This window comes from Salvia hispanica, chromosome 6 (genome assembly GCF_029641045.1).
Source record: "Salvia hispanica isolate PSC_SH4W2 chromosome 6, Shi_PSC_v1, whole genome shotgun sequence".
NCBI classification, from domain to species: domain Eukaryota; kingdom Viridiplantae; phylum Streptophyta; class Magnoliopsida; order Lamiales; family Lamiaceae; genus Salvia; species Salvia hispanica.
This window is the reverse complement of record NC_142697.1, coordinates 14,135,827-14,163,180: the sequence shown is the minus strand read 5'-3', so window position 1 is coordinate 14,163,180 and position 27,354 is coordinate 14,135,827. Positions and strand designations below refer to the sequence as shown.

The following is a 27,354-nucleotide window of genomic DNA, read 5'->3' as shown; positions in this document are numbered from 1 at the left end:
CATCACAACCACAATCACATATTTTAATCTCAAATTTTATTTTCTATTTCCATTAACCGCTATGGAATTAGTAAGGTTTATCACATCTTATAAATGGAGTATTACCTCATTGTTTTCTGACAAACATAATCGCCAATGATGTTTTGTCCGAATTTATGGGAAATGTTAAAAACTTAGTAAAACACAATCACATCAATTTGTGAAAGCCAAAAAGTGTAATTTCTTTAACATGGTAGTTCTAAAAGAATCAGAATTTGAATATAAAAACAATTATATGACTGACAATCCTTGTTCTCTAGCATGAAAATGGCGTGACATTTCTGAAAGATCCTAGGCCAAGGTGGAGATCCATGAAATGTAGATGTCAATGAGAGCGTTGGGTACAATAATTGATGCTATACTAGTCGATTAATATATTAAAATTATTCAAAGAATTATGGTCTATTCCTACCTATAGATAATATTTCATATTTGTCATTTGATTGAAAGTGGGTTTGGCGATCTAAGGGGCTGAATTTGTTGAGAAGCAAATGATATCTCTTCTAGTGTTTCTTTGGAGTTGTGTTTTTTCTGACAAGGGAGAAATGTAAGAAAGTATTGGTGTATTTTTAGACATGCCATATAAATATACAATAAATGGTCCCCTATTTGTATCAATGCCACAATCAAGTTGGAAATTTGAATTGGACTATTTCACCACTCCAGCCTGTTTCAATTGTCTCTCTCTGTTTATTGAAGCTTAAAATGGAGATGAGAAAGCAGTGAAATAACAGGAAAGGGGTCAAATTTGATGCTATGATGTTATATTAATGGTCCATAAATTTTCTATCAATTAGTAATTAACCTGTGTGTAAGAGTGGGAGAGAGCCAAAAGCATTGATTCTGAGAGTCTAGTTTTTAAAACCTAGTATACACAGTGATATGTTGGAGGGCCAGATACATAATTAAATGCTAAGATTGTACTACATCAAGGGGAAGAAAAAGAAGAATCAGCTGACGAATACGAAGTCGAATCAGAGCGACAAAGGGCTGTGGTGGTGGTGGAAGAATCCATGGCCATTCCGACGAGGAGATCAATGAAGGCACCAACAATAAAGCCATGGTTGTGTTTAGCATTCATCTTCAGATACCAACCGAGCAGCTCCTCCAGGCGGTCCCACTCCTCCATTCCATGGCTCTCCACCATCTCTTGCATGGATTCCTTGAAATCCATGTATGGGTCGTCCGACTCCACCGCCAGCGCCACGCTCTCCTCGAACGGCCCGCTCAACTTCTTCCCTGCCTCCTTGTCGAGGATCCTCGAGCTCGTGTCACCTGGCTCGAAGAAGAGCCTATCCGATGACCTCCCGTCTCGGATGATCATCTCTAGTGCCTTGCTGTCATTGGCGCCGTTGTTGTCGTTGTTTTCCTCAGAGTGTTCGTCAGTGGAGAAAGCAGTGCTGGCGCACTCTGAGGAGGAGTTGGTGAACCAAGATTCGGGGGTCTCGAGGCCGTCGGAGGTGTCGAGGAAGACGGAGTTGATGGTCTTGAAAACCTTGTCGTTGGTTGCTCGGAAGGAAAGGGTTTTGAGGTTGTTGCATGAGGGCCATTGCCATGGTTGCTTCAGCTCTTGGTTTTTGAAAAGTGATGGCATTTTCATTTTCTTGGGCATTGTGTTTGAGAGAGAAAATGAAGTGAGATTGTTGTGTTGTGTTGAATGTTGGAATGGATGATAGTAATTGATAGGTGAAGTTGTTTATGGGTGTGGTATTAATAGCTTGGGGGTGGAAGGAATGAAGGAAGGTGGAAAGGAAATAGGATGGTAGGCCTATTTAATTAATTAGATTTCATTACACAACAAATCCAACCAGCACACTTTCTATAATGTTTTCCTTTTAATTTGATTCTATAGAATGCCATGATTGTGATTGTTAGAGCACTCCCAATGGAGTTCCCTTATTTCTCCCTTATTTCTCCCTAACTCCTGCCACATCAGCGCCACATCAGCATCACATTTTATCCCCAGTTTTTAGCCAACCCCTACAATGGTTTCTCCCTTATTTCTCCCTTATTTCTCCCTAACTCAACATTTCATTTTTACATCATCACTAATTTAATTGTTTTATTTTTATATATAATAAAGCTAGCTTATTTAATTTATAAAGATAAATCAAATAAATAGTAATAAAGTTCGTTGTATTAAACACGGGTACACATTACAACGAAGAAAATTAAAAAAAAAAAAAGTACACGAATGGAAATAAAAAATCAAAAAAAAAATTCAAAGAAAAAAAAATTCAAGGGCGGTGGGCGCGGTTTCTATTTGCCCACAATTCTTCGATGATATCGTGTTGTAGTGCTTGATGGGCCTCCTTCTGGTGTATGTCCATGAACGCCTGGAACCGTTCATGTTCGTTGTGCGGTACACCCTGGCGGGCGGACTCGGTTGAGACACCGTGACTCGATGATGCAACACTTGGGTCGTTGGTGACGTCGAGGACGCCTTCGTGTTCATCTTCGATGATCATGTTATGCATGATGATGCACGCATACATGATATCGGCAATATCCCCCTGGTAGAAAAAGCGCGTCGGACCCTTTACCAGTGCAAATCGCGATTGGAGCACCCCAAATGCCCTCTCCACATCCTTGCGCGCAGACTCTTGCGCTCGGGCAAAATACCTTCTTCTATCTCCGAGTGGGCATCTGATCGTCTTCAGAAACACGGGCCATTGCGGATAGATGCCGTCAGCCAGGTAGTACCCCATGTTATGCACATTGCCATTGGCCGTGAATTCGATGGAGGGGCCTAATCCGTTGATCCGCTCGTTGAAAAGGGGCGAGGAATTGAGAACATTTAGGTCGTTGTTCGACCCGGCTATACCAAAATAAGCATGCCAAATCCAAAGCCGTTGGTCGGCAACGGCTTCAAGAATGATGGTGGGATGCGTACCTTTGTAGCCGGTAGTAAACTGGCCTCGCCACGCGGTTGGGCAGTTCTTCCACTGCCAGTGCATACAGTCGATGCTGCCGAGCATCCCCGGAAAGCCGTGGGTCCTCCAGTGCCAATCCAGTAGGAACTGGCAGTCAGCTGCGTCCGGCGAGCGAAGGTAGTGCTCCCCAAATATCTCTCGCACGCCCTGACAGAAATTCTTCAGGCACTCGTTGCCAGTCGTCTCGCCGCATTGCAGATACTCATCGAACATGTCGGCGGACCCTCCATATGCCAACTGCCGGATGGCAACAGTGCATTTCTGTAGGGGCGATAGTCCGGGCTTCCCTGCTGCGTCTCGCTGGAGCCGGAACTCGGGGTAACGCGCGGACAACGCATTAACAATGCGCAGGAAGAGGGAGCGGCGCATTCTGAACCGGCGACGAAATACATCTGCCGGATAACGTGGTTCCTCCGCGAAATAATCGGCGAACAGCCGATCGTGCGCACCAGTGTGGTTGCGAGGGATGTATCGGCGCCGCCGGCGGATTGGCCGTTGGGGGGGTGGCTGCTGCATTCGAGCGATCTCGCTTTGTATGCAGCGGGAGATATAGTTGTTGATTGGGTTGTTGGCGAAACCCGCTACATCCCATCCGGTGGGAGCGGGAGGTACCTCTTCTTCGGAAGAAGAATGTGATATTTCCTCGTCGGACTGAGCACGAGACGATGAATCAGAACTCATTTAATAAAGATGGAGAGAAAAAAGATTGAAAATTTGTGTGAATGAAGTTTGTGGGTGATGAATGGAGGAAGAGGATGAAATATTTATAGGGGTGGGATAAAATAGCCGTTCGGCCAAAAAAAAAAAAAAAAATTTTAAAAATCGCCGATTATCGCCGAGCGTCGCCCACAGTGGCCGGCGATCGCTCGGCGATAATCCGGCGATAAATCGCCACTCGGCGAAGCAACGGTAACATTATCGCCGAATTATCGCCGACTTCGCCACAATGGCCGGCGATAATTCGGCGATAATCGGCGATTTATCGCCGAGAATTCGCCACCTCCATTGGGAGTGCTCTTATATTTTTATAACTACTATAAGTATATCACTTGATACAATGCAACATGATAAGGAATTAAGTAATAAATTCAAACATTTATAAAATTAATGTCACCTCACATAACTTTGAATAAATTTATAAATATTTGATATGGCATTATATAGTTACTTGTTTGGTTGGAAAATAGGACAAATATAAGCAAACATGATGTGAGTAATTGAATTGAAATGAAGATGCCCTCCCTAATAAAAGTAAAAAGAGTTAATTTTGATGGAGCCCTAATCTGACTTCCATTTAATGCTTTGTTCCTAGCTATATGTGTGTTCTTCTCCATTAAATATTGCCATGTGCTCTCTGCCTTATACTTTACCTCCCTAATAAGGATGCTTAATCTTTAATTTGCTTAAATATATACAATATGCATATATATATAGGGAAAACTATATAAAACGTCTCAAATCGTTCACATGTATTATAAAACTAATCAATAAAATCTAAGTAATATGGCAAACTAATTATGAGTCTGTATTCAAATAATATTTGAAAAACGCTCAGATCCAAAAAATTGTGAGCCAATTTAACATTTATAGCCGAATCAAAACTAGTTTATTGCGTTGTATAGCACTGAATGAGTAACACAATCGAAATATAGTTAACCAAATAAACTAGAGAAAAACTGAACAAGACCAGTAACCATAAATGCAATTTTTCCATATATGAAGGTCAAATAAATGTCCGATTTATTTAAATTGGACTCCCGGAAATTCTCAAGGGTCTTTCCATAATTCCATTAGATTAATCAAAAGAAATATATGGAGCATAAAATAATAGTAAAAGTTAAAACTATTACATGCACAATATTCACAAAAACTATACAACAAAGTGAACAAACCATTACTTTGAATAAAAACCCACTAATTTATAGAAAATAAAATAATATCCATCCCAAATTCCCAAAACATATCATTGTGATGATATGGATGTGGCACATCTCAACGATCGTAATATTAGTAATTTTTAATTCATTGCGAAATCATTAAATAAAGCAAACCTAATCAACAAATTAATGAACATTATAATAGCATATATTAAGAAAAAAATGAGCACGGTGCATGCTTTTCTGGACAAATGATTTTGGATTGTCTAATTTGGATAATTAAGTTGGGGCAGAGGCAGCATTGGCTGGCAATAATTGATCTGTCTATTAATTGAATATACTTGACATAATTATTAACTCGATCGTCTTTTTATTAAGCTTAAAATACATTTATTTTCTTTAAGAGTTAAATGTGTGGCTTTGACTAATAAGATAACGATTTTGTTAGTCACAAATCATTTTTTTCTTTTTTAATCTCATTGATACGTTTTTTTTCGATCACCTTAATGGAAGAAATAAAAAAATACTCCACGTTTAAAGAGATCGCATGGAATTAGTATGGTATTTTGCTTAAATGTAAGAATATTTGTTTGAATAAGGAAATGAGCACGAAAGATTACAACAATTTTCGAAATGGAATTATTTTCCATCGAAAATACGAGTTCAGGTCCAATAATATGTTGATTTCCGGTGATAGTATATTTTAAGGGAAAGAGATCTGTCCCAAAATGCATAAATATTCTAAAAATGATTTTGACTGAAAAGTATTCTGATTCATAATTATAATTATTGCGTTTGATTTAGTTATGGACAGAAAAAGGAAGATAATTACTAGTTTTTAATCATTAGATTTTTATGTTTAATTTAGTTGTAGAAATTGAAGGAAAGTAATAGGATTCCTAAATTAGCGAATACAATGATGTAGATTTATAAATTCTTGTCCTCATTTTGACTCAAGTATTCGTTTTCCTAGATTGTGATTTTAAAAGTTTTCCATAATGAAAATTGGCTCCAATTTTGTTTGTTTTGGCAATCCAGACGTTTTTTGGTGTGCAGATGATCCATTTGGTTTTTTTATACATGAGATCCACGTTCTTATTTTTATTTGAACTCTTTGGGTTTTGTTTACATATATGGTTGCTTTTTCATCCATATTTAAAAAGAGTAAACAATTACATGGCTTATAAGAAATCACAAAATTTATATACTATGGCAGTGTTCGGTTGGGAGACTAGCCATAATATAATTTGGCTGAGTTTTAATATTGCGTTCGGTTGCCAAAATTAGAAATTATGTCAGCCCAATACTAAATAAAGGCTCGTGGCCGGCCCGTCCACATGATTTAATTTTCCGCGGAGCAATACAGGCTATTCATCGGAGCTCCAACCCTCCGACTATTTTATCTCACCGCCTCTCTCTTTCGTTCCCCTCTATCTCTTTCTTATATTAATTTAGTCTTATAAAAAGCCCACCTCAACTATTCCCATACTCCATCTCATTACTATTTTATACAAGCAACCGAACATTACCTATATGTTTGAAAACATATCTAAAATCAGCGAATGCTCCTGATTTTAGTACTCCCTCCGTCCCACAAAAGATGTCACACTTGTGGGACGGCACGGGATTTTAGGAGGTTTTGTTTTGTGGGTTAAATGGAGAGAGAAAAAAATATAATTTTTATATTCATATGAGAGAGAACTTTTTCCAAAAAGGGAAATGTGACATCTTTTATGGGACAAACTAAAAAGGAAAGTGTGACATCTTTTGTGGGACGGAGGGAGTAATATGTTTACAAACATACTAATCATATTTTGTACTAGTATATAATTTTTCTCCCTAATCATAGTTTTAGAAATCACCAATCTAAAAAATTCATGATTCTAAAATCATTTTGCCTGACAATTTTGCATATATGCCAAATAAAGGGGCGGGGAATTAATTAAATTGTTGCGAATCAAGATGTGGGCATGAGCACAGTGGCGGACACAGAATTTTTTTTCAGTAGGGGCTCTACGAGTAGAAATTTTATACTAATACTCTCTCTATGTTTCCTCATAATTGAGGCGAAACTTTTCGGTACGAAGTTTAAGAAATGGATGTAAAGTGTTATAAATAAATAGATAAAAAAGTAAGAGAGAGAAAAAAAAAGAGTGAAGAGAATAAAGTAGAAAGTGAATAAAGTGGTGAGAATAAAGTAAGAAAGATAAAAAAAAATTACTACTATATACAGAAATGACTCAACTATAAAGAACTTTCCAAAATGGAAAAATGACTCAACTATAAAGAAAAGAATGGAGTAGATATAAAACATAGTAATCATGAAAAAATTAAAGAGCACAACAAGTATAAAAATGCATAAATATTTTATTAGTAAAACGAAACCTATACATAAATGAAAATGTTGCTATACAATAATTATAGAAGCAGATATGACTTAAATCAAATTTAAAATATTCAATTCAAGATTCAAACTCAAAATTCAAAAAAAAAATCTCTAATCCAATCGTCTTAAATTCAAATTAAACATGTTAAACTCAACCATATCAATAAAATATCACAAAATCCTGTATAAATTTTACCAATGGAGAGTATATTTTTGTTTTGCATATTTTAAACAGTTAAATTAAAAAGAAATGAATAAAAAGTAAAGAAAAACTGATGTTATGCGGTAATAATGCAAGAAGACACATATATATATATATAAGCATTTGTTTTTAAATTATTAAAATAAAGAACTTGACACGCTTCTTTAGGCATAACAACTCGGCACTTTTTGAATGGAGTTTTCTAATATAATAATATTTTTTACTCTATTAATCATGTTTTATGAGTTAGTCTTCTTCTTCTTGTAGCCGCCGTCTGCCATAGTTCTTAGTTTTCATCTGTAAATTTTCTTTTTCAGGTAAGTTCAGCCCCTTTAATCAATCAATTTTCAATAATTTAATCCCCAACAACATTCATACAGTAGGGGCTTAAGACATTTTTTCCAAAAATTTCAAAAATTTAGAAGTATAAAAAACCAAAAAATTATTTTGGGTAGGGGCTTAAGCCCTCCCCTCTCCTTTACTAGGTCCGCCCGTGCATGAGCATATGGGGATAATAATTATCCAGTGGCGGAACTAGGGGGGAGGGCAGGAGGGGGCGGTCGCCCCATTCGTGCAACTAATTCTTTCTTATTCGGACGAAAATTTACCATGTCCGACCCCTCCGTTTGCTCCGATGTCGCTCTGAAAATTGAAAAAAATTATCATTTTCGTCGTGAACCAACCTACTAGTATACATTTCGCCCCCTCCATTTCTGAGTCATGGATCCGCCACTGAATTACCCAACTATAAAGGTGAATCCATTGTAAAACTAAAACTAAAATTTTGGTTAAAATTATATGTTGTGGCCAAAGTGGCTAAACTTTTACTTGTACAATAGGTAGTCCCAAATCGTCCTTAGTTTCACTATTAGTAGAATATTTCTCATCATAATGTCGGTGGGAGAACTTCTTTATTACATAGAAAATATCCACTAAATTGGTGTTAACCGCCGAATTTGTAAAATGCGAGTTTTTTAATTAACTCTTCATCTGAGCCATAATTTTGATTTTAGTATTATTGTTAACTCGAGTTTGGGTTGGTAGAAAGAACAAAAAAATACTCTTAAATATTCCAGAAACAATATTTGCTATTTGATAATCTTTTCATTATACATTACAAAATTCCCCAAGAAATTTTTCGAACACATCTCATAATAATCTAAAAAATAATCCCAAATTTTTGTTTTGGTCGTGCGCTTGATTATTTCGACGCTGGAACATTGAGATTTCGTTGTTAACAATAATTGGAGTTGAAGATCAAAAAGGAGTGCAACTCAACTACTTTGTCTCCCATCTTCCATTACTTATTATGATTAGTGCTAAATATAATAGGCACATGTTGAGTTGACCTCATATTATGTTGTTATAAACTAGGAATTAAACTGGCGATTATGATATGTACCCACCATTCACAATGTCTCAATGTATATCTTTTGATATTGGATGCATGGCATGACACATGCCGAATGCATTTTCTTTTCTAGCTAGATATATTTTTCTTGGTGGTGGTACACTTAGAAAGGAGTCAAATAAAGAGTGTGTTTAATAATATTTGGTTGAAATTTGAAGTAAAAATACACAAATTTGCGTAATTCAATTAAAAAATATGGAAAATACATCTGAAAGTAACAAATATGGAAAATCCTAAAAATTTGGTTGAGAACCGATTTCTCTAAAAAACTAAAAACTATTTTAAAGAATTTAATGAGGTCCCCTCCCCTCCAACGACAGACACTTCAATTGCACCTAACTTAGCAAAAGGACATCAAAATCCAAATGTTTATAAAGTCAAATAAGTATGCCATTACATTCTTCACACTGCATGATACAAGAGAGTTGAATACATCACATTTATTTGATCTACATAGCTGAATAATAATTCTACCAACTAATGTACTAACAACTAACAACCAATTTAACATGGGTTCAATAATTAAAAAAAAAAAAGTCAACCATGAAAAGCTTTCACTTAGGAACCTCACTACTTCAATCTTGGCTGTCCTTTCATTACTACATAATGTAGTGATATACCCTAAATAAAAATAAAATACACGAAACTCAACCATAATATCATACAGTGAACAAACACTTAAATTTATACATTAAAAAAGGTCACAAAAAATTCTCTACTTAGATCCAATAAAATCTATACCTAGGCTAACTCTCTTCTACACATACACATCAATGTGAAATCTAGTTAGAACTGAAACCTTTCTTTGAAGTTGGCTTCGTCCTCGCCATCAGCATCGCTGTTGTAGGAAGCGCGATCTCCATATCCGTCCTCGTCTTCATCGGAGCTAGCATCGAGAGCCTTGTGAGAGTTCCAATCAGGTGGGAAGGTCCTCTGAAGGGCTTCTGTAATGGTGCCGCCGCTCCTCTCGATCTTGCGTAAGCATCTGGACCAATGAACTGCAGTGCCCATGTCTACGACCAGCTCGTTCTCCACCATCTCTTGGCATAGGTTGAGGATCCCTGAGTAGATGTAGTCTTCAGCAACGGTAGCCCTCGATAGCAACGCCGTCATTAGGCAGTGGTATACGGCTTTGTCCGCCTTCAATCCTGCCTGCTTCATCTCTTCATAGCACTTGAGTGCCTTCTCCGGGAGAGATGCTCGTGACCACCCGTTTATAAGTGTTGTGTAGGTCTTGATATTTGGCTTCACTCCAACTGCTTCCATCTCTTTCGTTGTTTTCATTGCTCGCTGCAACAAGAGAGAGAATAAAATGAACAGGCTTAGAACATACACATAGAAGAAGCAATAGCTATGAATGGTTAATTCATTACGCACAATCCAGTACATCCAAATGCATATGCATGTTAAGATACGCCCGTGGTTAGAGATGGCTTGTAGAAGAGCTAGACTATCGAGTCACTATCAAGAAGCGAGATAAATTAGGTAACCTGCTCCGTAATATCATGCATAGGCTACTTATCGGGACATTATAGCCGGAAAAAAAAAATCCCAACTAAACTAAAATCCTTACATTTATGCACACTGATTCTTTTGTAACATATTCTTTCAAGATTTTAAACATCCAAATGAAATATTCATTTATCTGGGATATTCAACTTCTTATACACATACCAGCATATCTCCGGCCTTGCAACAAGCATTTATAAACGACGTGTAAGTATGGATGTCGGGTTGTACACCTTCCTGTCTCATTTGCTGCATCAAATCTGCAGCCTCCCAAACATCACCTCTGCGAGCCCATCTGCATTGAAGAAGATATTCGAGATATAAATCAAGGTGGACAGGCCTTGCCACTGTATATAAGAGAGAAGCAAAGCAAGAAGTGGAATCCAAGTATAAGACACTCCATACCCATCGATTAATATGTTGTAGATAAATGTATTCCTGGGGATATTTTGAGTTTTCATTTCTTTTGTAACTGCTAAAGCACTTTGCATCCTGCCTGATTTACAGCATGCCTTGAGCAAGGCTTCGTAAGTATAAACATCAAGCTCGAGTCCCTCGTTTTTAAGTTTGGAAAAGTACTCAAACGCCTTCCCGATATCGCCCAATGAGGCGTAACCATTCATGATGGTTGTGTATGTGTGCTCATTGGGATTAATGCCGGCAAGCAACATCTCATCTAATATATCTACAGCCTTCCCCATCTATAAAAAATAAAGGAGAGTAACTAGTTAAGCAAAACATAAATGTGAGTGGCTACGTTTGGTTCAATACTACTTCTCATATGCTTAACCTAATATTTCAATGAATAATGTACCTGACGCTTTTCAACGAGGCCAATAATCAGAGCATTATACGTCTGCACAGTAGGAATGCATCCACTTCTCCTCATCATATCAAAAACATCGAGAGCTCTTCTCATTTCTCCAGACTTTGCGAAAGAATGAATTATGGGCATAAACGTTCTTGGGGTAGGTCTATGCCTCTCCTTTTTCATTTCTTCGACAGTACGAATAGCACGTTCCATGTTGCCCATGCCACAAAATGCTCTTATTATATTGTTGTAAAGAATGACATCCGGCTTTAAACCATCTCTAATTACATCCTCGAAAATTGAAAAAGCATTTGCCCAATCTTTCAAATATATAAAACCATTGATCAACATGGAATACGTCTTCATGTTATGCTTTACGCCTGCTGATTTCATCATTTCACTTACTTCCAAAGCTTTATGAATTTTTCCCATCTGTGAAGTTAAATAAAGCACTTAGTGAAAATCAAGCAAATCAAACTTTGATAATTATGACAGCTCAATACAGTCAATTGTAAAATTTGTTCAAAACTAAGCAGGATAAATTAGCTTGAAGGTCAATACAAAATTGAAAATCAAATTAAATTCTTATGTAGTGCTCTTTTTAAGTTGACTCAAAAAACAATTGAAATAAATACGTCGCAGATTAAATAGAGAAAGAAGATCCACCATTACATTCCAGAAGAACAAACAGTTCAGTTATTGCAACTAAAAGCATCAGCTACCTTGATATAAAGGTTGATGAGACACCCATAAGTAACTATTGAAGGCGTAAATCCACATTCCTGTAGCAAAAGAAAAAAATGTCAGTGTGCAGACTTGTTTTCGACTAAAAGTTACACAAGAGCAAAAATTCCCTTCATACGGTTTTCTGAGCATTTACATTACATTTTCTAATGTTGAACAGATTAAAGAATAAACATTAAGACTTGGGAACATATTGCATAGATAGTGCCAATTTTCAAGACGAGAATTCCTCCCAAAAAAGTCAGTCTAGAAGTTATATTTCCATAAAGCACAAATCATCCACCAGGCTACTTCGTAAAAACCAGTTTTTATGTTATCTCTATAAGAAACAAATAATAATGCCATTTGCTAAAAAAAGAAAAGCATAAATGTTAAATGCTCCAGTGTTTGAAATCCAGATTGCTTATTCAACTTCAATGTCTTCCACACATCTTCCCAGGATTCTTCGATATCTTCAAAAATATCATCCTTTATCTAACGGTTAGTTATTTCCGCTATAAAAGGTGTAGGGTATGATAGGAGTAAATAATGGCTGCTATGCAGCTTCATACGAGCAAAATCCATGTACTTGAATTAATTGAAAAAACATGTTTACATCTAAATATTCTTTATTTTGAAGAAAATTCCCAAACATTAATTACAGTAGAAGCATGGGAGTAAGCATTTACCATAAGTCTGTGGAAAACCATTATACATTTCTCTTCATTCTGTACCATGGTGTAACCATCCATCATTGTATGGTATATATCAATTGAAGCATCTATACCTTGTTCTTCCATCTCTCTCACCAACACTTCGGCACGACTTAAGTTACACTTTTGACTGCATTTATGACAAGCAAACAACATGATCACACAGGAAGATCCAATGAGGCAATCTAACTAGTTTTTTAAACGAATATCCATCATAGAATACACACTGAAGCTGACACATTAGTCACCTATAATTAGAACTTCATGCTTTCCTGATAAATAGTAGTATAGAATATATACTCGTGTAAAGACTATAATCAACCTACCAATGAGCATAAATTATGTTCCCATATATGATGGCATTTAAGCGTGTAAGTCTCTCTTTCGCCTCCTTAAACCAAAGCTCTGCAGCTCTTCGACAAAAAAACAGGGAACCATATTAGAGAAAGAATTGCAGAAGAGCTAATTTAGGGAAAATCAAGAAGCCAGAAGAAACAAGACTTATCAGAAATCTAGAAATGAATGCCTCATTTGGAGAAACAAAATTCAACAGAGTGCCAAACACTTAAAGAACAACTTTTGGTGAATCTGGTTAAACTTGGTCTCCATGCACCAAAATAGAAGAGATAACTGGTATCAATCCATAAAAAGGTACCAATTCCACACTCTTAATGATCAAAGGATGAAGAGGACAAAGCTTGGCTCAATTGGTAAGATATTTCTTTTCCAATCAATAGGTGGGGGTTAGGGTAATCTCGGGTGCATGTGTGTGTAAATCTACAAAAAAATTATCGAAGGATGACGTGACAAAGAAGATATGGAACTACAAGACAATCTATCAATGTGCTAGTTTTTCTTTTTTTAGAAGCTATTATAGATTTTTGATCAATAGGTCGCATATCTTTGTTATATCAGGATATAGCATACCTGGTTTCAATCATAAGGGTTGTATACTTAGGGGTCAAATGATTGCTGAAAAAACTAGGCATAAAAGTCACTAAAGGATAATTAAAAATTAAAATAAGCATTTCATACTGTTAATGGTACGGATTACTATCTAGTCAACATTCCTAACTCATGCACATCCGCCAACAGTAATACCATATGCCATTAAAAGATAACTAAATAGGCATATGCTACCGTACATGCACCAAATTGCTACTTACTCAACATTCCCAACTCTTGCAAATCCTCCAACAACAATACTGTATGTCACCAAACTCATCTGGATTCCCTCATCCCTCATCTTCCTTACACATGATAGTGCTTCTTCCATGTCTCTTCCTACCGCATAAGCATGAATGAGGCTGCACAATAGAAATCAACTATTTGTTAATCAGCTTATGAGAATGTAACTTGTTGATTAACTGATGAAAAAGGTGTGATAATAAGTTTCTATCATTGGTATCTGATTAAGATGCACAGAAATTCAAACCACCAAATATTTGGGTTTGTTTTATCATGTATATCTGGAGATGCTCAACATGATATATCATGCTTGTAAGATCCCAGTTGCAATAATAATAGAACAATTATCAGCTTTTCACCTTTACCTCAGAACTATACTAAATTTTCAGCAAACTAAAAAAAATAACACCAAGGGGTTCAAATATCATTAAAGAAGCTAAAACGGAAATGGAATAACATGTACTTTGTATATACATGTAATGTTGGTTCAATTCCTCTGGCACGCATGTTCTCAAATGTTTCACGCGCACGATGCATGTCTCCTCGCCTTGCATAATAGTTCACCATCAATCCAAACTCTTTTCTTGAAGGCTACAAAAGTTAAAAAGTATTAATAGCAGATAAAGATGAAGAACAAATGAGCAACATAATTTTTAGAGAGGAACATTCAGTTCCTTGTCAGTTAGAAGCTATATAGTAAGATTTGTATGCGTAATATCCAAAGCAGATGGAGGTCTAAGCCATATAATGCAACACTGACTTAACCAAGTCTCTAGGTGCAGGATAAAAGCAACATGTATAACATTACAGCAGTAATTATATTCAGGTTTCAGTAAGAACTTTCTATACAGTCTAATCAGGAAACCTTGTAGTGCATATACACTTCACTATCTCTTTCAATCTAGTGCCAATGAAGTGATTGACACAAAATAGTCAATGTAAAATATGATGAAATCCCCTCCATCGGCAACAATGGAGATGCTCAAAAACTACTTTCCATACACTATATGAATACTAATTCATATAAACCACTAAATTAAATTCTATAAGTCTTGATAAACTACATTTTATGAGGTTCTCCTAGTGGAATGCAGAGTCCACAAAAAAATTACATTCTCTAATGAGCTCTCATATAACATAGTGAAACTCGATATATTCGCATGGGATAAGCATATGATTAGTTATACTTGCTATTGACTATACCTAGACAATTGTAACCCAACAACACTCAAAACTCAATGCATATTATTAGTGCTCATTCGTTGAAGATAAAAGTTGAAGCAACTGAATAACAGCTTCCCTCAAGACTAGTTAGGAGGGCATGAGCATCAAAAGACACACTTTACCTTCTTTATCCTCTCAAAGGCTCGCAATATGACCTGCCAATTCTCGGGATGAGATTCTAGAACCTTTGCAAATTCTTTTCGTGAACCTTCCCTCTCTTCATGCCACTCTGACCGGTATGCTTCCCCTTCTTTGCCTTCCACCCACCTCGCCCTCTCTGCATATTTACCCCTCACTCTCTGTCCATTATCCAACTTCACCGTCAGCACCCTTCCATGAAACTCCACTCCATCAAACTCCACAGCCTTCATTGCAGCTTTCTCTGCCATATCTCCGTTATAAATCACAAACCCAAATCCCATATTCCTCTCCAATTCATCGTGACCCTTTATCAGAATCACATTCTTTATGGGCCCAAATTGCCTGAAAAACTCAGCTACCTCAATTTTCTTTATCCAAAGAGGTAAATTACCCACAAAGATCTTGCCTTTCTCTCTGAACTCCACTTCCGTTCCATTTTCATCTGAATTTCCAGAAAGCCCGTTATCAGCTTTGTTCTCTTGCAACGGCGGCAAGGGCGGTGGAGGAGGTGGCGGAGGGGAGAGTTTGCTTGACAACCAAAGCTTTGCGCTGATAGTGTCGTGTGGCGGAGAATTGGGGGCGGAAGGGTTACGAAGATTAACCAATTTCTTGAGGGGGTTTTCTGGGAAGTGAGAAGTGGATGTTTTGAGAGGCTTGTTGGTGGTGATGGGGCGGCGGATGTCGGGGGAATTGGTGGTGGGTTTGTGAGAATTGTCTTGCGATGAGGTAGAAGCTCGAATGAATGAAGCGGCGGAAGTGGAGGCGCGGTGGTTTATGGAAGTGGACAAGTGTGGTGGAGTGTGAGAGCATTGAACGGTGGAGGAGATGGACAAGATATCCATACTTTCATCGTCTCGTCTTCTCAACTCATGACATTATTTTATAGTTGTACTACCTTCGAAACTTAGGGAATGAACTAAAACTGAATTCAATTTTAAAAAATTGTTCATTACTAATCAATAGAAAAAGAAGAGATGGAAAATAAATGATAGTGCTATTATTAATTTAAAACCATTTTTAATTATACACTAAATATCATTTTCAGTATAGAAAACTTATTCAATAAAACTGTAAACTTAAACTCAATTTTGCTTTTCTCTATGAACAACACCAAATATATTGTGTATTATAGCTTCAGTAAAAGTTTTATGTTATAAAATTTGAGTTTGGTACAAATAGTGAAATAAAATTACTTTCTTTTTAGTATAATATATATATATATATATTAAAAAATGAATTTGAATTTAAGGTAAATGATTCGCAATTATAGATTTATAGTCATGAAATAGCTCATGCACTTCCATTCCTCTGGGAAATTTGCATAATCTATTTATTGTCAATGATAAAGTACATTTAGGATTGCTAAATCATGTGATTTGAATTGTATCAAATCAATTTAATCACGTGGTTTGAATTGTATCAAATCAATTTGATAATGATTTAAGGGTCTAACTTAAATCTAATTCTTAAAAAAAATCTCAACCTGAATATAAATCCGACTTGTTATCTTTAAACTCAGCACTGACACACACATGTTAATGTCAAAATATAATTTGGATAGAAACAACACGACAACTACACAATAATGATACAAACCTAATTTATACAAATTTAGAGAATATAATGAAAGTATACTTTTTATAAAAAAAAAAGAAAATACAATTGTTTATAATAGTACTCCCTTTGTCCCAACTAAGTTCAGTCAAAATTTTTGGACACGAAGATTAAGAAATTGTGCTGAAATGTAAGTGCTTGTCTGGTATTAGTGTAAATAATTAACATGGATGTGTTAATGGGCTTTCATGACTGGGCAGAATTATATGTTGTTTGGTTCAACCCAAGCAAATTGTCAAGTCATTTTCCATTGTTTGGTTGAATTGGGGTAGGCCTGAAACATAAAAGACCCATGACTTTAATACCCCTCTTCATTTCCAAATTTCTCGATCGTAACTAATGCAGTCTCGACATCCTTACGCTTTTTTAGTCTGGTAAAATGGAAACATCGAACGGGAAGCATTATTAGACAACATACAACAGATTGCATCGGGCGGCAAAAGTAAGCTAAATTCAAAATACAACAAAAAATAAGAGCGGAAGCAAGAAGGTAGTTTCTTGATGCGGAATTGGGAAGGGAGCGTGTGTACAAAATGTGAACTGAATATTATGGACAGCATTACTCCATTCCCAATTGAAAATCAAAGACATCAATGTTTAGAGAAACAGAGTTCAAAATCGAATCACTGCACATAATAATTAAGCAGATGCACCAATCGGGTATCAATGTTCAGAGAAACAGAGTTCAAAATCGAATCATTGCACATATTAATTAAGCAAATGCACCAATCGGGTAGAAATTGTCAAACAAATAATTCAGCATATGCACCATATTACCACCAATTCGAATTTAGCAAAAAATTCGCAAGTCAAGTAAGCCAGGCAACCATTTCAAAAATGCAAAATTTTTTCCCCCAATTCGCCCAAATCAATCACAGCATGCGCCGACGAAATCAGAGTTTGTAAACCAAATTACCAAACTAGAATCGAACAAGAACTCATAAAACGCCGAAAATCGATCCCTAAAACCGTATGAAATTGACAATGCAAAAAAAATCGGACATTTGAATCGAAGTTTACCCGGAATTTGGTCAGCCGCTCGACGAAAAATTGGACCTCCAACGGTAACAATTTGAAGATTTCGGAGGGCAAATTCGAACAATTGCTACGTTTTCAGCCAAATCCTGAAATGCCCGTCACTTATACCAGCTCCACACCCTGTTGGAGTTGACACACCTTCGTTGATAGTTGTAGATGTAGGTGGGAAACCCGCTTGGAGTAAACCGGGTCGCTCAAAAAGTTTGCTTGCTACCAAACGCCGGAAACAAAGTGAGGAGGAGGGTGTTTCGAGCTGTTCCGGACGTACCAGACGAGCCCTAAGAGAGATGAATAAAGTAGGAAAAATAAAAAGAGAGTACGTAGGTGTAGGTGGTGAAATTAAGTAAGACTGATTGAATATTTTATTTCTTTATATAAAAAAAAATGACTCAACTTAGCTGGGACGGATAGAGTAATGTTTATTTTTTAACTAAGTTACCTGAACCCAACTTTAATTTATTAGGTTTTTAACAAGTTGATTCGATAATGACTCAAACCTATTCATTTGTGCGTGTTTGTGTGAAGTAAAAAATTATTATTCTCTTTATTCCAACTAAGTTGAGTCATATTTAATTTTAGATGTATCAACTAAGCTGAGTAATTTTTTTAAAAATAAAAATAATATATCTAATTACTCTTACTATATTTCATCACCTACTTTACTTTCTTTTATCTTTCCTTTTATTTTGGATAAAAAACAAAGCATCTAATATAATCACTTTTATGAGTATATTTCTTCGCCTATTTCCATTTTTTATCTCTCATATTTTATTTTAATTTTATTTATATTTTTATTTAATTTATTCAACCAAATTTATTAATCTACTAAATTTTTTTACCCCAAGTTAGTTGAGAGGCGAGCAAAATTTATTGTCTATAAAAATAAATTGATTACGAATTATGCAGCTCGAATAATGGAGTAAAAATTCCATGGTCCTTCCACACCATGGTGGCATAATGTTTTGGTGTGTCTCACCAATAACTCTTTGACAATTGGAATAAAAAGGGTTCACATGCCACATCACTTCAACATAAATTAGGAACTTAAGGTAAATTTGGATACATCCATTTAATCATTTTATGGAAAGTTTAATACTCCTCCGTCCCACAAAAGATGCCACACTTTTCTTTTTAGTTTGTCCCACAAAAGATGTCACATTTCCCTTTTTAGTAAAAGTTCTCTCTCACATGAATATAAAAATTATATTTTCTCTCTCCATTTAACACACAAAACAAAACCTCCTAAAATCCCGTGTTGTCCCACACGTGTGACATCTTTTGTGGGACGGGGGGAGTAATATTTAATATAAAAATTACACTTATATGAAAAATGAGTTAGACGTTAATATACTAGTACAATTTATATATGTATATTCATCTCATGGGGAATGATCAATCGCTAACTAATTAGCAATCCCAAACTAAGACTAAATCATAGCCATTAGATTAGAAGATCTAGTGGTTGAAATAATGTCACATGTATTATATTTTTAATTAAGAAAATTAATAAATAAAATTAGAGGGTATTAATTCACTCTCATTAAAATCATCTTAAAACTTTAAATTTACGTAACTCTCTCGATTTAAATTATTTTTTTGCAAAAAATATATCAAATTAAAAATAATTTTATAAGGATTCCAACGAGATCTCAATTGCATATGTTCCGAAGACGTTCGGATGATGAAATTTGATATTTTTTATTTTAGTTTTCGTAAATGTTGATAACCAGATTTTTATCAACAAATACATCAAATAATCTCAATAAAACCATGTAAAAATCTCAATAAATATGTGTTGATATTTTCTTGTACTAATATTGATATTCTTATGTCATATTGTTGATATTTGTAATACCCTATGTTGATATAAAAAAATATTCACGAAAATTATCATATGATAACATAATAATGATATTACCCTTTTGTTGATATTTTGTCTACTATTTATTGAGATTCGTAAGATTTAATCTCATCCACTCATTTTAAAATCTACGGGTGGAGATTTGATCTTGATTTTGGATTGGAGTGCTATAAGCATTAGAATATGACCATTCATCTCATAATATAATAGTACTAATATACAAGACATCTCTTTTATAAAATAATAATATTTTTAGATTATATTAATATTTCATTTTTTAATTTTTATTTTCTTGTATTAAAAATTATTGATTTTTTGACATGCTAATAAATCTAATGAAAATTATAATAGTACTAATATACCACAAGACATCTCTTTTATAAAATAATAATATTTTTAAATTATATTTATATTTCATTTTTATTTATTTTTGTTAAAAATTCTTCATTTTTAACGAAAATTATAATATATAACTTACAAAATATAACTTGCATTCATAATTTTTATTTATGTGAATATTTTCTTATATATATAAATACAAAAATAATTAAAAAAAATCTTATCCATAATAATATGATTTTTTTCCTTATGTATATAAATACTAAAACAATTACTTTTATGTGTATATTATTATTATATTATAATATCAATATGCATATATAAATTGTACTAGTATATTAACGTCAATTAATAGTTTATATGATATAATTTCTATATCCAATTTAGATATAAGATTACCAAATTTATGTTGATACGGTATGTGGACCTTTTTCATTTTTAACTGTCAAAGAGTTATTGGTGAGCACACCTAATCATCATTCCACGATGATGTGGAAGGACTTTTACTCCCAATAATGACCCATTTTAAATTCAAAACCCTAATTCACTGCTTATTCCTCATGTTCTATTTCTAAAATTATTGTCTTCTACCCCAAATTGCCTATAAATTTCAGAATAAGAAAAAGATTTTTTTTCAGGAGAATTTTATTGTTTCTACCTTGAATTGCAATCTCCGGCCGTCGTTCGCCGGAGTCTACAGGTTTTCTTGGTAATTTCTTGTTCGTTGTTGATTGTGTTCTATGGATTTATGCGTAATTACCTGTGTATTGAAAACCTTGTATAATTCGTGCGGTTTCTTTAATCAATGCTAAAGATAGTCTAGATTTTCCCTTTTACTATGTTTGAATTCGAGTGCGTAATCGTGTTTGGGTTGTTTATGCGGCAGCAGTTCGCATTAATTTGGAAAATGAGCGGCGCAGGGGAGAAACTGTCAGGCACTAAAACTCCGGCAGATTTTCTGAAATCCATACGCGGACGACCTGTGGTTGTTAAATTAAACTCCGGTGTCGATTATAGAGGTGAACTTCATCTCAATTATCCTTCTCTCTCTCTCTATCCGATTCTATTTTTCTTGGGATTTTGTTTGTGTGGCGTATTTGTTTCCGTCAAAATCTTGCTCTTATTTTTTGTATAGATTTTCTGTAATTGTATCCAAAACATCAACAAGAAGTAATTTTGAAGTATGTTTGGGTGATTTGCATTTAATTATGGGCTGCAAGCTTCTATCTTTCGGCTTGATCAGGTGTCATTGACATTCGAAACTTAGTGTTTACAACTAGTAGTACTATTTAAATTGTACAGTAACATCCAAAGCCAAGACTGCAATGCAAGATATTAGTTATGTTTAAAATTCAGTGATTTATGAAACTCTGGTTGTTCAGCTGAGATCCAATCACTTAGTTAGAAAGTAGAACGTCAATTTTCTTTTAGTGGAGTGACTGTCTGCCTTGATGCAAACAGGGTCTTCATTAGTTTGATATGCTTGTTACGCGAAGGAAATCAGTGCTGGGTGAAAGGGTAGGGGTGCAATGGGTCATTGTTGTGTTTTGGAGTATGCTGATGGTGTTTGTCTGATACCCTTCAAGTAATAATAATTAAAAAGCTAAGAGTTTGGCAATGTAAACGTTATCATGCACGGTTGCACGAGAGATGAGGGAAGAGGCTAGTAAGCTATGGAATGATAATCTATGTTATTCGGCACTAGCTCGCTTTGTTTTTTGTGCCTTGAATTGACTCAGTAGATGAGTTTGTTTAATGGTAATATACCCAAACAACTCACTAGATTCTTCTTTGTGTTTAATGTTATCATTCAGGTATCCTTGCTTGTCTGGATGGATATATGAATATTGCAATGGAACAAACAGAGGAATATGTGAATGGCCAGCTGAAGAACAAATATGGAGATGCCTTCATTCGTGGAAATAATGGTAAGCAGCAACTTGCAGAGGCGTTGAATGTGATTTTTATCTCTTTTCTTGATTCTGAAGTATAGCTTCATTTTGCAGTACTCTACATCAGCACATCAAAGGGAACCTTGGCTGAAGGAGCTTAGCTTTGTGATCTGTCAGCTATATTGTAACCGTGACTTGCCCAGAAAAGTTCCTGCAAAATGCTGCAGCATCTGTAATATCTATACATAATGATAGCGTTCCTTTTGAAATGTGGTTCAGTCTCTGCTTATTTTGAATTGTAGAATGGTAACTGGTTATTCCAAGGTAATTAGTTTTTATTGCTGTAACAAAAACAGTCAGAAAAATATTTGACCACGATGTAGTTGAAAGTTGAAACTGTCCTTATTTCAAATATACTTGTTGTCAGCATTCAATTGAGAGATATGAACCTCGCTCTGCTCTTCAAATATACTGGTTGAAATTAACGGAAACTTATATCAAGAAATTTGAGGATTTAGTTTTGATTATAGAAATGGTTTCTTTGCATTGTGAGACTTGTGTTTGGAGTAGAAGTTACAGTACAAAATTTTTGTTAGTTGATTTACCAGTAAATACAAGAGTAGAACGTATAATGTAGTGGAACATCAACTTGGAAGAAATGATGTACAGCCCACCCGTTTAAGAATCAAGAGGCTGAGAGTAAGCATAAGCTCACACGTAGGCTCTTCGAAAAAAACAAATTCGTTGAGAAGCTTAGCTGGTGCACGGGTTGGAGGAACATTAAGTTGAAATCCGACTAACTGATCTTTCTTCTATGAACTCCATAACTCCAAATGTTACAGGAATACAAATCCCTGTTTTTATCTTAGAGAAGGAACGAGAAAAACCAACAAAAAAAGAGGAAACACTTAATTTTAATTTGATCAGATGGACGTTACAAATGTTGATTGTATAGAAACATCAAAGAAGAGCAAAGACAAAAAACAAAGGTTGTATATTGTTTAGTCTATCAAAAGCAGAGCTAGTTTTTGCATTAACGTATGGAAGTGCAAGGCCTAAACAAAAGCTTCCAAGACAACCGTACATGAACACAGGGAGTTGGAATAACAATCAGCTTATTCAGTGCTCTTTTTCCCTTTGGAATCTTTGGTAGGGGGGACAATAAAAGGAATGAAGGATTTCCCACCCATGAATGGTCGAAGAACCTCTGGTATCTCGACCCCATCCTCCTTTTGGTTGTTCTCAAGGACGGCGCACATAGTCCTCTCAGTTGCTGTCAAGGTGGAGTTTAACATGTGCACATACTCTTTTGACTTGTCATTAGCCTGCAGCAATTTAATTGAGTCAATATCATTCAAATGATATGCTACACACCAGAGTCTTTTTCCAATCACAAATCAATATAGGACTTCGTAAGCTTAGGGCATATATATTTAGACCATAACACGAAACCCTCCTAAATATAAACAAGCAGCACAAAACAGTAGCACTCTTAACCTTTTTTTGTCCAAATCGTGTTTCTAATCTCCTCGACTGATAGTCAGTGCAATTTGAACAGGAAACAAGTTCTCTGTACTTCTGTGATGCTGGAAACCACCCTTCCAAGTCATACTTCTTTGCAGCAGCATCATTCAGGGCACCAGAGACAATAGATACAACTTGATAGGGAATATTTAGCTGCTCACGGGAATAATTTCACAAAATTCAATTAGAAGCATCTAACTTTAAGAGATGAATCGTAAAGTAACCAATTTCTTATGATTAATACTATGCAATGGCATAGTCCCAGTGTGCATAAAAATTATATGAATCAAAAGGGGGACCAAAACATATACCAGCTGGTAAAAAGCCTCTGAATTTTTGAGCATTTCTTCATGCATTTCCCATGAATCACTTCCATTTGGGCTAGTCATACAGAACTGTTCAACCTTTTCAAATTGATGAACACGGAAAATTCCTAAAGTATCTCTACCATGTGAGCCAGCTTCTTTCCTGAAGCAGGAAGAATATCCTGCATATCTAAAAGAAACAATAAAGCTCATCAAACATATATAAAAATACCAGAGAAGGAACCATGTTGAAGGTTTCGAAATAGTATAAGCTAACATAAAAATGCACCAAGACAAGACAAGCGAGTTGGGTCTCTCTCTTAATAGATTTCACACCTCACAGGCAGTTGGGTAGGATGAACCCAATCGTCCATATGATACGCACAAAGTGGTTGTTCAGCAGTAGCTATCAGATATTTGTCGTCTCCTTCTCCAGTAACCTGTTAGACACACAAAAGTCAAGATGTTTATGCATGCAAAGTTCAGACATTCATTCAGGTAAACACTACAATGCACAAGTTTCACCTTTATTTTGTCAAGGATATGATTGCATAGATACAGCCTTGGGGGGGACAATGCGCCAACGACTACATTGTCTAGTAATTTTTAGTTTTCTTTTTATGAAGAACACAAGGAGACAGTGATCTTATGTAATTGCATAAAACTGGAGTTAAGACTTGTATAAAGGAGTAACATTGTCTGGTAATTTTTTGTTCTCTCTTTTATAGAACACAAGGAAGACAGTGATCTTATTTAATTGCATAAAAGTGGAGTTAAGACTTGTATAGAGGAGTAACATTTAAAAAGTACCAAGCTACAAAACATAATTATCATAAATATACTTCATTTCTAGACAATATCAGGTATATGCTTCATCTTCTTTAAGTGTATTCTACTGATTTTGACCATAATTTGAAAAGTACCCATTACTATTGCATGTTGTTCCAGAATGGATTCAGTTAGCCAGGATTACAAAGTTATTATTTCAGGTGGTAATCCGGTGTCTTCTCTCTAAAGTTAAAGAGGTATTAAGGTACAAACCCTGAACTGAACAATACTTTTACGCTATTAGACAAAAAGAAAAGGCTACCTTGTAAAGCTCCTCATCAAACTGGGCAAGCTGGGCACACCTTGCCATAATATCTTTCCGCATGAAGAAAGGGGTCTGCAATGCTGTATATCCCCTCTTGTCCAAAAAATCAAGACCAAAGTTGATTAGAGCTTGATTAAGCCGTACCCCATCTCCTTTGAGATAATAACCTCTACCTCCCGCAACATTTGCACCTACAAATGTTGCAAATGTTGAAACACTTTATATCAACAAACAAGTTAATGCTATGAATATAATAATTGAAAATAAGCCAAGCCCAAGGCTAATAAAATTTTAACTCCACAACTGACAATAATATGAAATTTAAGTCTGGACACCAGAGCTATAAAGGACAAAGAAAGTAAGCTCTACAAGTAAACAAATACTCCCTCAGTCCCACAGAAATAGGCCCTTGGGTTGGCACAGGTTTTAATGCGTAATTTGGTAAAGTAAGAGAGAAGAAAAAGTAGTATAAATTGTGTAGTGGATGGTGGGGCCCATAAATGATAAAGTAGAAGAGGAGAAAAATGTTGCCATAAATGGATATGGACTATTTCTATGGGACGGACGAAAAAGGAAATATGGCCTATTTCTATAGGACGGAGGGAGTATTAACAAACATACTAACGAGTTTCTGGATTGTCCTGCTATGTCAAGCACAAAGCAACTACCAATTTACTTGCACAATTTCTTAAATATGCACTCCCGATGTTCCATGTTAATAGAGGAGTTTCATTTTCTGAACTTGTTTTAGAAAAATAATAATTAATAGTTAAAGTCGAGAAAAAGTAAATTAAGAGGGATAATAATATAGAGAAGACCATTCTCTACATCTTGAGTGGGACAGAGGGAGTATTACTTTTTAAAAACAAATGCAGAAAATGAAACGCCTCTATTAAGGCGGAACGGAGGGAGTAGTATGTAATGTGAGCACCTTTCTTCAAATCAGCAATTCCAAGCCGTTCAACAAGCTCGACATGATCCTTCAGCTTTGGCTCCATCCTCTTCTCTCCCCATGTCCGTATAACAGCATTATTATCCTGAAAAATGACAAAGTTCATTAAAAAGATTATTCAGCACAGGGGAACGCAAGTTCTTATGAACAAGAAGACCTCAAACGCACCTCATTATTGTCAACCGGAACAGAATCATGCACTAGGTTTCCAATGATTCTTAATTTACTCTGCAATGCTGAAAAGGCCTCCTGCACCTCAGCCTCCTTCTGTGTAGTCAGTTCTTTGTTCTCATCTAAACTGCCTTTAACTTCATTTGCATCTCCACCGGACTTGCAATAAAACAAAAGGGAAACATATAGAAGTCAGTTACATCATTGTTTAAAGTTAAGAGTCATCACTAGTAAATGCTGTTAAGTTCTCTTTCACTTTTGCAACATTCAAAGGGAAACAAGAAGGCAATGCAATTAGAAAGACATCTCAATCTAATATCGGTTGGCATTTTCTCTTCTTTTTCACATATTCTAGAAAAAAGAGACAACACTGGCATAACAAATAACTCATATATTTTCTTCGCATAACAAATTTTTAAGAACAAATTGAGATAATCTATAATCGAAAGAACAATTTGATTCATGAAACTCACAATTTTGAGGCGAGACATCTCTTTGCTCATCTTGTTCCTGGAGGCCTTCAAACCATCCAACTCAAATTGGCCTACATCCACATCACAATTAAGTTATATAAATCCACAAAATGGCTAGAGTTATGTAAATTAAGTCAAATAAACATGAACTAGAGACTCACGCTTCCTCCAAGCTTTGTCAAGCTCAATAACCTCATCAACAATATTAACATCTGCGAAACGACGGCGCTGGGACTCCCTAATTATCTCAGGGTTCCCGCCTTTCTCCTCACGAAATAGATTAATGTCCAACATCTTACACTCTTCTCTTTTCAATCTATTGATCTGCAATTTCTAAACCAACGGCTGGAGGGCTGGAGTTGGTCAGCCGGAGACGATTCAGACGATGGAGTAGAGATAGTGAATGGAGGCGCGACTCTATTTTACTGCTTTTCTTTTAGGGTTTGAGTTTTAACTTTTAAGAGATACACATTTCTTACTTTAATTCATTTGCATTTTTATTTACTGATAACATTTTTTTTACTCCGTACATTAATAGCAATCTGATATGATAATTAAAATACATAAAAATCATCATAATACTATATTAAATATAGTAAAAATAGTACATATAAATGCAAACGGAGTAATTTTTGAAGTACTACCATTTTTTTTAATGTATAAAATTGAAAAGTCTTAAAAAGTTCTAATCTTAGGGATGTTAAAAGATTTTTCAATCTTATTATAATTAGATTAAGTGAAACGTATTGAAATAAGCTGACGGTTTTGTCTTGTGCGACAGTTATAATAGTTTTTACCGTGAGTATATTTTTGTACTAAATATCCAAAATATTTTAATCATCATTTATTGGCTAACTTCAATAATTATTTTTTATTTTCTATATATCATGCATAATAGTTTGAAAAAATCTGTACATTAATATAGTATTTGGGAG

At 35.3% G+C, this 27,354-nt stretch overlaps 4 protein-coding genes across 5 annotated transcripts; 1 reads left to right on the top strand and 3 right to left on the bottom strand.

Annotated features, from left to right (window-relative positions):
- Nucleotides 1–851: 851 nt before the first annotated feature.
- On the bottom strand, nt 852–1,756 carry OFP13 (ovate family protein 13). The gene has a single exon (XM_048103733.2). It carries the CDS (start codon nt 1,649–1,651, stop codon nt 968–970), a length of 684 nt encoding a protein of 227 aa, XP_047959690.1. The 5' UTR covers nt 1,652–1,756; the 3' UTR covers nt 852–967.
- Nucleotides 1,757–9,370: 7,614 nt separating this feature from the next.
- On the bottom strand, nt 9,371–16,056 carry LOC125205734 (pentatricopeptide (PPR) repeat-containing protein). Its single transcript, XM_048104824.2, has 10 exons — nt 15,139–16,056; nt 14,256–14,383; nt 13,771–13,911; nt 12,931–13,017; nt 12,581–12,734; nt 11,891–11,950; nt 11,172–11,600; nt 10,763–11,058; nt 10,523–10,652; nt 9,371–10,138 (listed from the first exon to the last, which is right to left on the bottom strand). The coding sequence occupies exons 1-10, from the start codon at nt 15,997–15,999 to the stop codon at nt 9,635–9,637; spliced, it is 2,790 nt and encodes a 929-aa protein (XP_047960781.1). The 5' UTR covers nt 16,000–16,056; the 3' UTR covers nt 9,371–9,634.
- Nucleotides 16,057–20,557: 4,501 nt separating this feature from the next.
- Nucleotides 20,558–22,315, top strand: LOC125205504 (sm-like protein LSM36B). 2 transcript variants are annotated; one of them, XM_048104480.2, is made up of 4 exons: nt 20,558–20,718; nt 20,899–21,028; nt 21,824–21,937; nt 22,016–22,315. In XM_048104480.2, exons 2-4 carry the CDS (start codon nt 20,917–20,919, stop codon nt 22,060–22,062), a joined length of 273 nt encoding a protein of 90 aa, XP_047960437.1. In that variant the 5' UTR covers nt 20,558–20,718; nt 20,899–20,916; the 3' UTR covers nt 22,063–22,315. The 2 variants fall into 2 exon arrangements, with proteins under 2 accessions (XP_047960437.1, XP_047960436.1); XM_048104479.2 differs by having other exon boundaries at nt 20,896–21,028.
- A 483-nt stretch (nt 22,316–22,798) lies between these two features.
- On the bottom strand, nt 22,799–26,862 carry LOC125205503 (serine--tRNA ligase). The gene is made up of 9 exons (XM_048104478.2): nt 26,581–26,862; nt 26,420–26,490; nt 25,944–26,105; nt 25,755–25,860; nt 24,821–25,014; nt 24,067–24,170; nt 23,737–23,920; nt 23,399–23,578; nt 22,799–23,226 (listed from the first exon to the last, which is right to left on the bottom strand). Exons 1-9 carry the CDS (start codon nt 26,711–26,713, stop codon nt 23,017–23,019), a joined length of 1,344 nt encoding a protein of 447 aa, XP_047960435.1. The 5' UTR covers nt 26,714–26,862; the 3' UTR covers nt 22,799–23,016.
- Between the last annotated feature and the right edge of the window lie 492 nt (nt 26,863–27,354).

Bases quoted from the DNA above. Each gene is read 5' to 3' on its own strand.
- LOC125205504 (XM_048104480.2), top strand. From the start codon at position 20,917: ATGAGCGGCGCAGGGGAGAAACTGTCAGGCACTAAAACTCCGGCAGAT. The intron at 21,029-21,823 runs GTGAACTTCATC...GTTATCATTCAG, and splicing joins CTCCGGTGTCGATTATAGAG to GTATCCTTGCTTGTCTGGAT. The intron at 21,938-22,015 runs GTAAGCAGCAAC...TTCATTTTGCAG, and splicing joins CTTCATTCGTGGAAATAATG to TACTCTACATCAGCACATCA.
- OFP13 (XM_048103733.2), bottom strand. From the start codon at position 1,651: ATGCCCAAGAAAATGAAAATGCCATCACTTTTCAAAAACCAAGAGCTG.
- LOC125205503 (XM_048104478.2), bottom strand. From the start codon at position 26,713: ATGTTGGACATTAATCTATTTCGTGAGGAGAAAGGCGGGAACCCTGAG. The intron at 25,861-25,943 runs GTGCGTTTGAGG...GTCATTTTTCAG, and splicing joins TTCCGGTTGACAATAATGAG to GATAATAATGCTGTTATACG. The intron at 24,171-24,820 runs GTAGCCTTTTCT...TGTGTCTAACAG, and splicing joins TTGATGAGGAGCTTTACAAG to GTTACTGGAGAAGGAGACGA.
- LOC125205734 (XM_048104824.2), bottom strand. From the start codon at position 15,999: ATGGATATCTTGTCCATCTCCTCCACCGTTCAATGCTCTCACACTCCA. The intron at 11,601-11,890 runs GTAGCTGATGCT...TTAACTTCACAG, and splicing joins TCATCAACCTTTATATCAAG to ATGGGAAAAATTCATAAAGC. The intron at 11,059-11,171 runs GTACATTATTCA...TATTTTTTATAG, and splicing joins GCCTCGTTGAAAAGCGTCAG to ATGGGGAAGGCTGTAGATAT.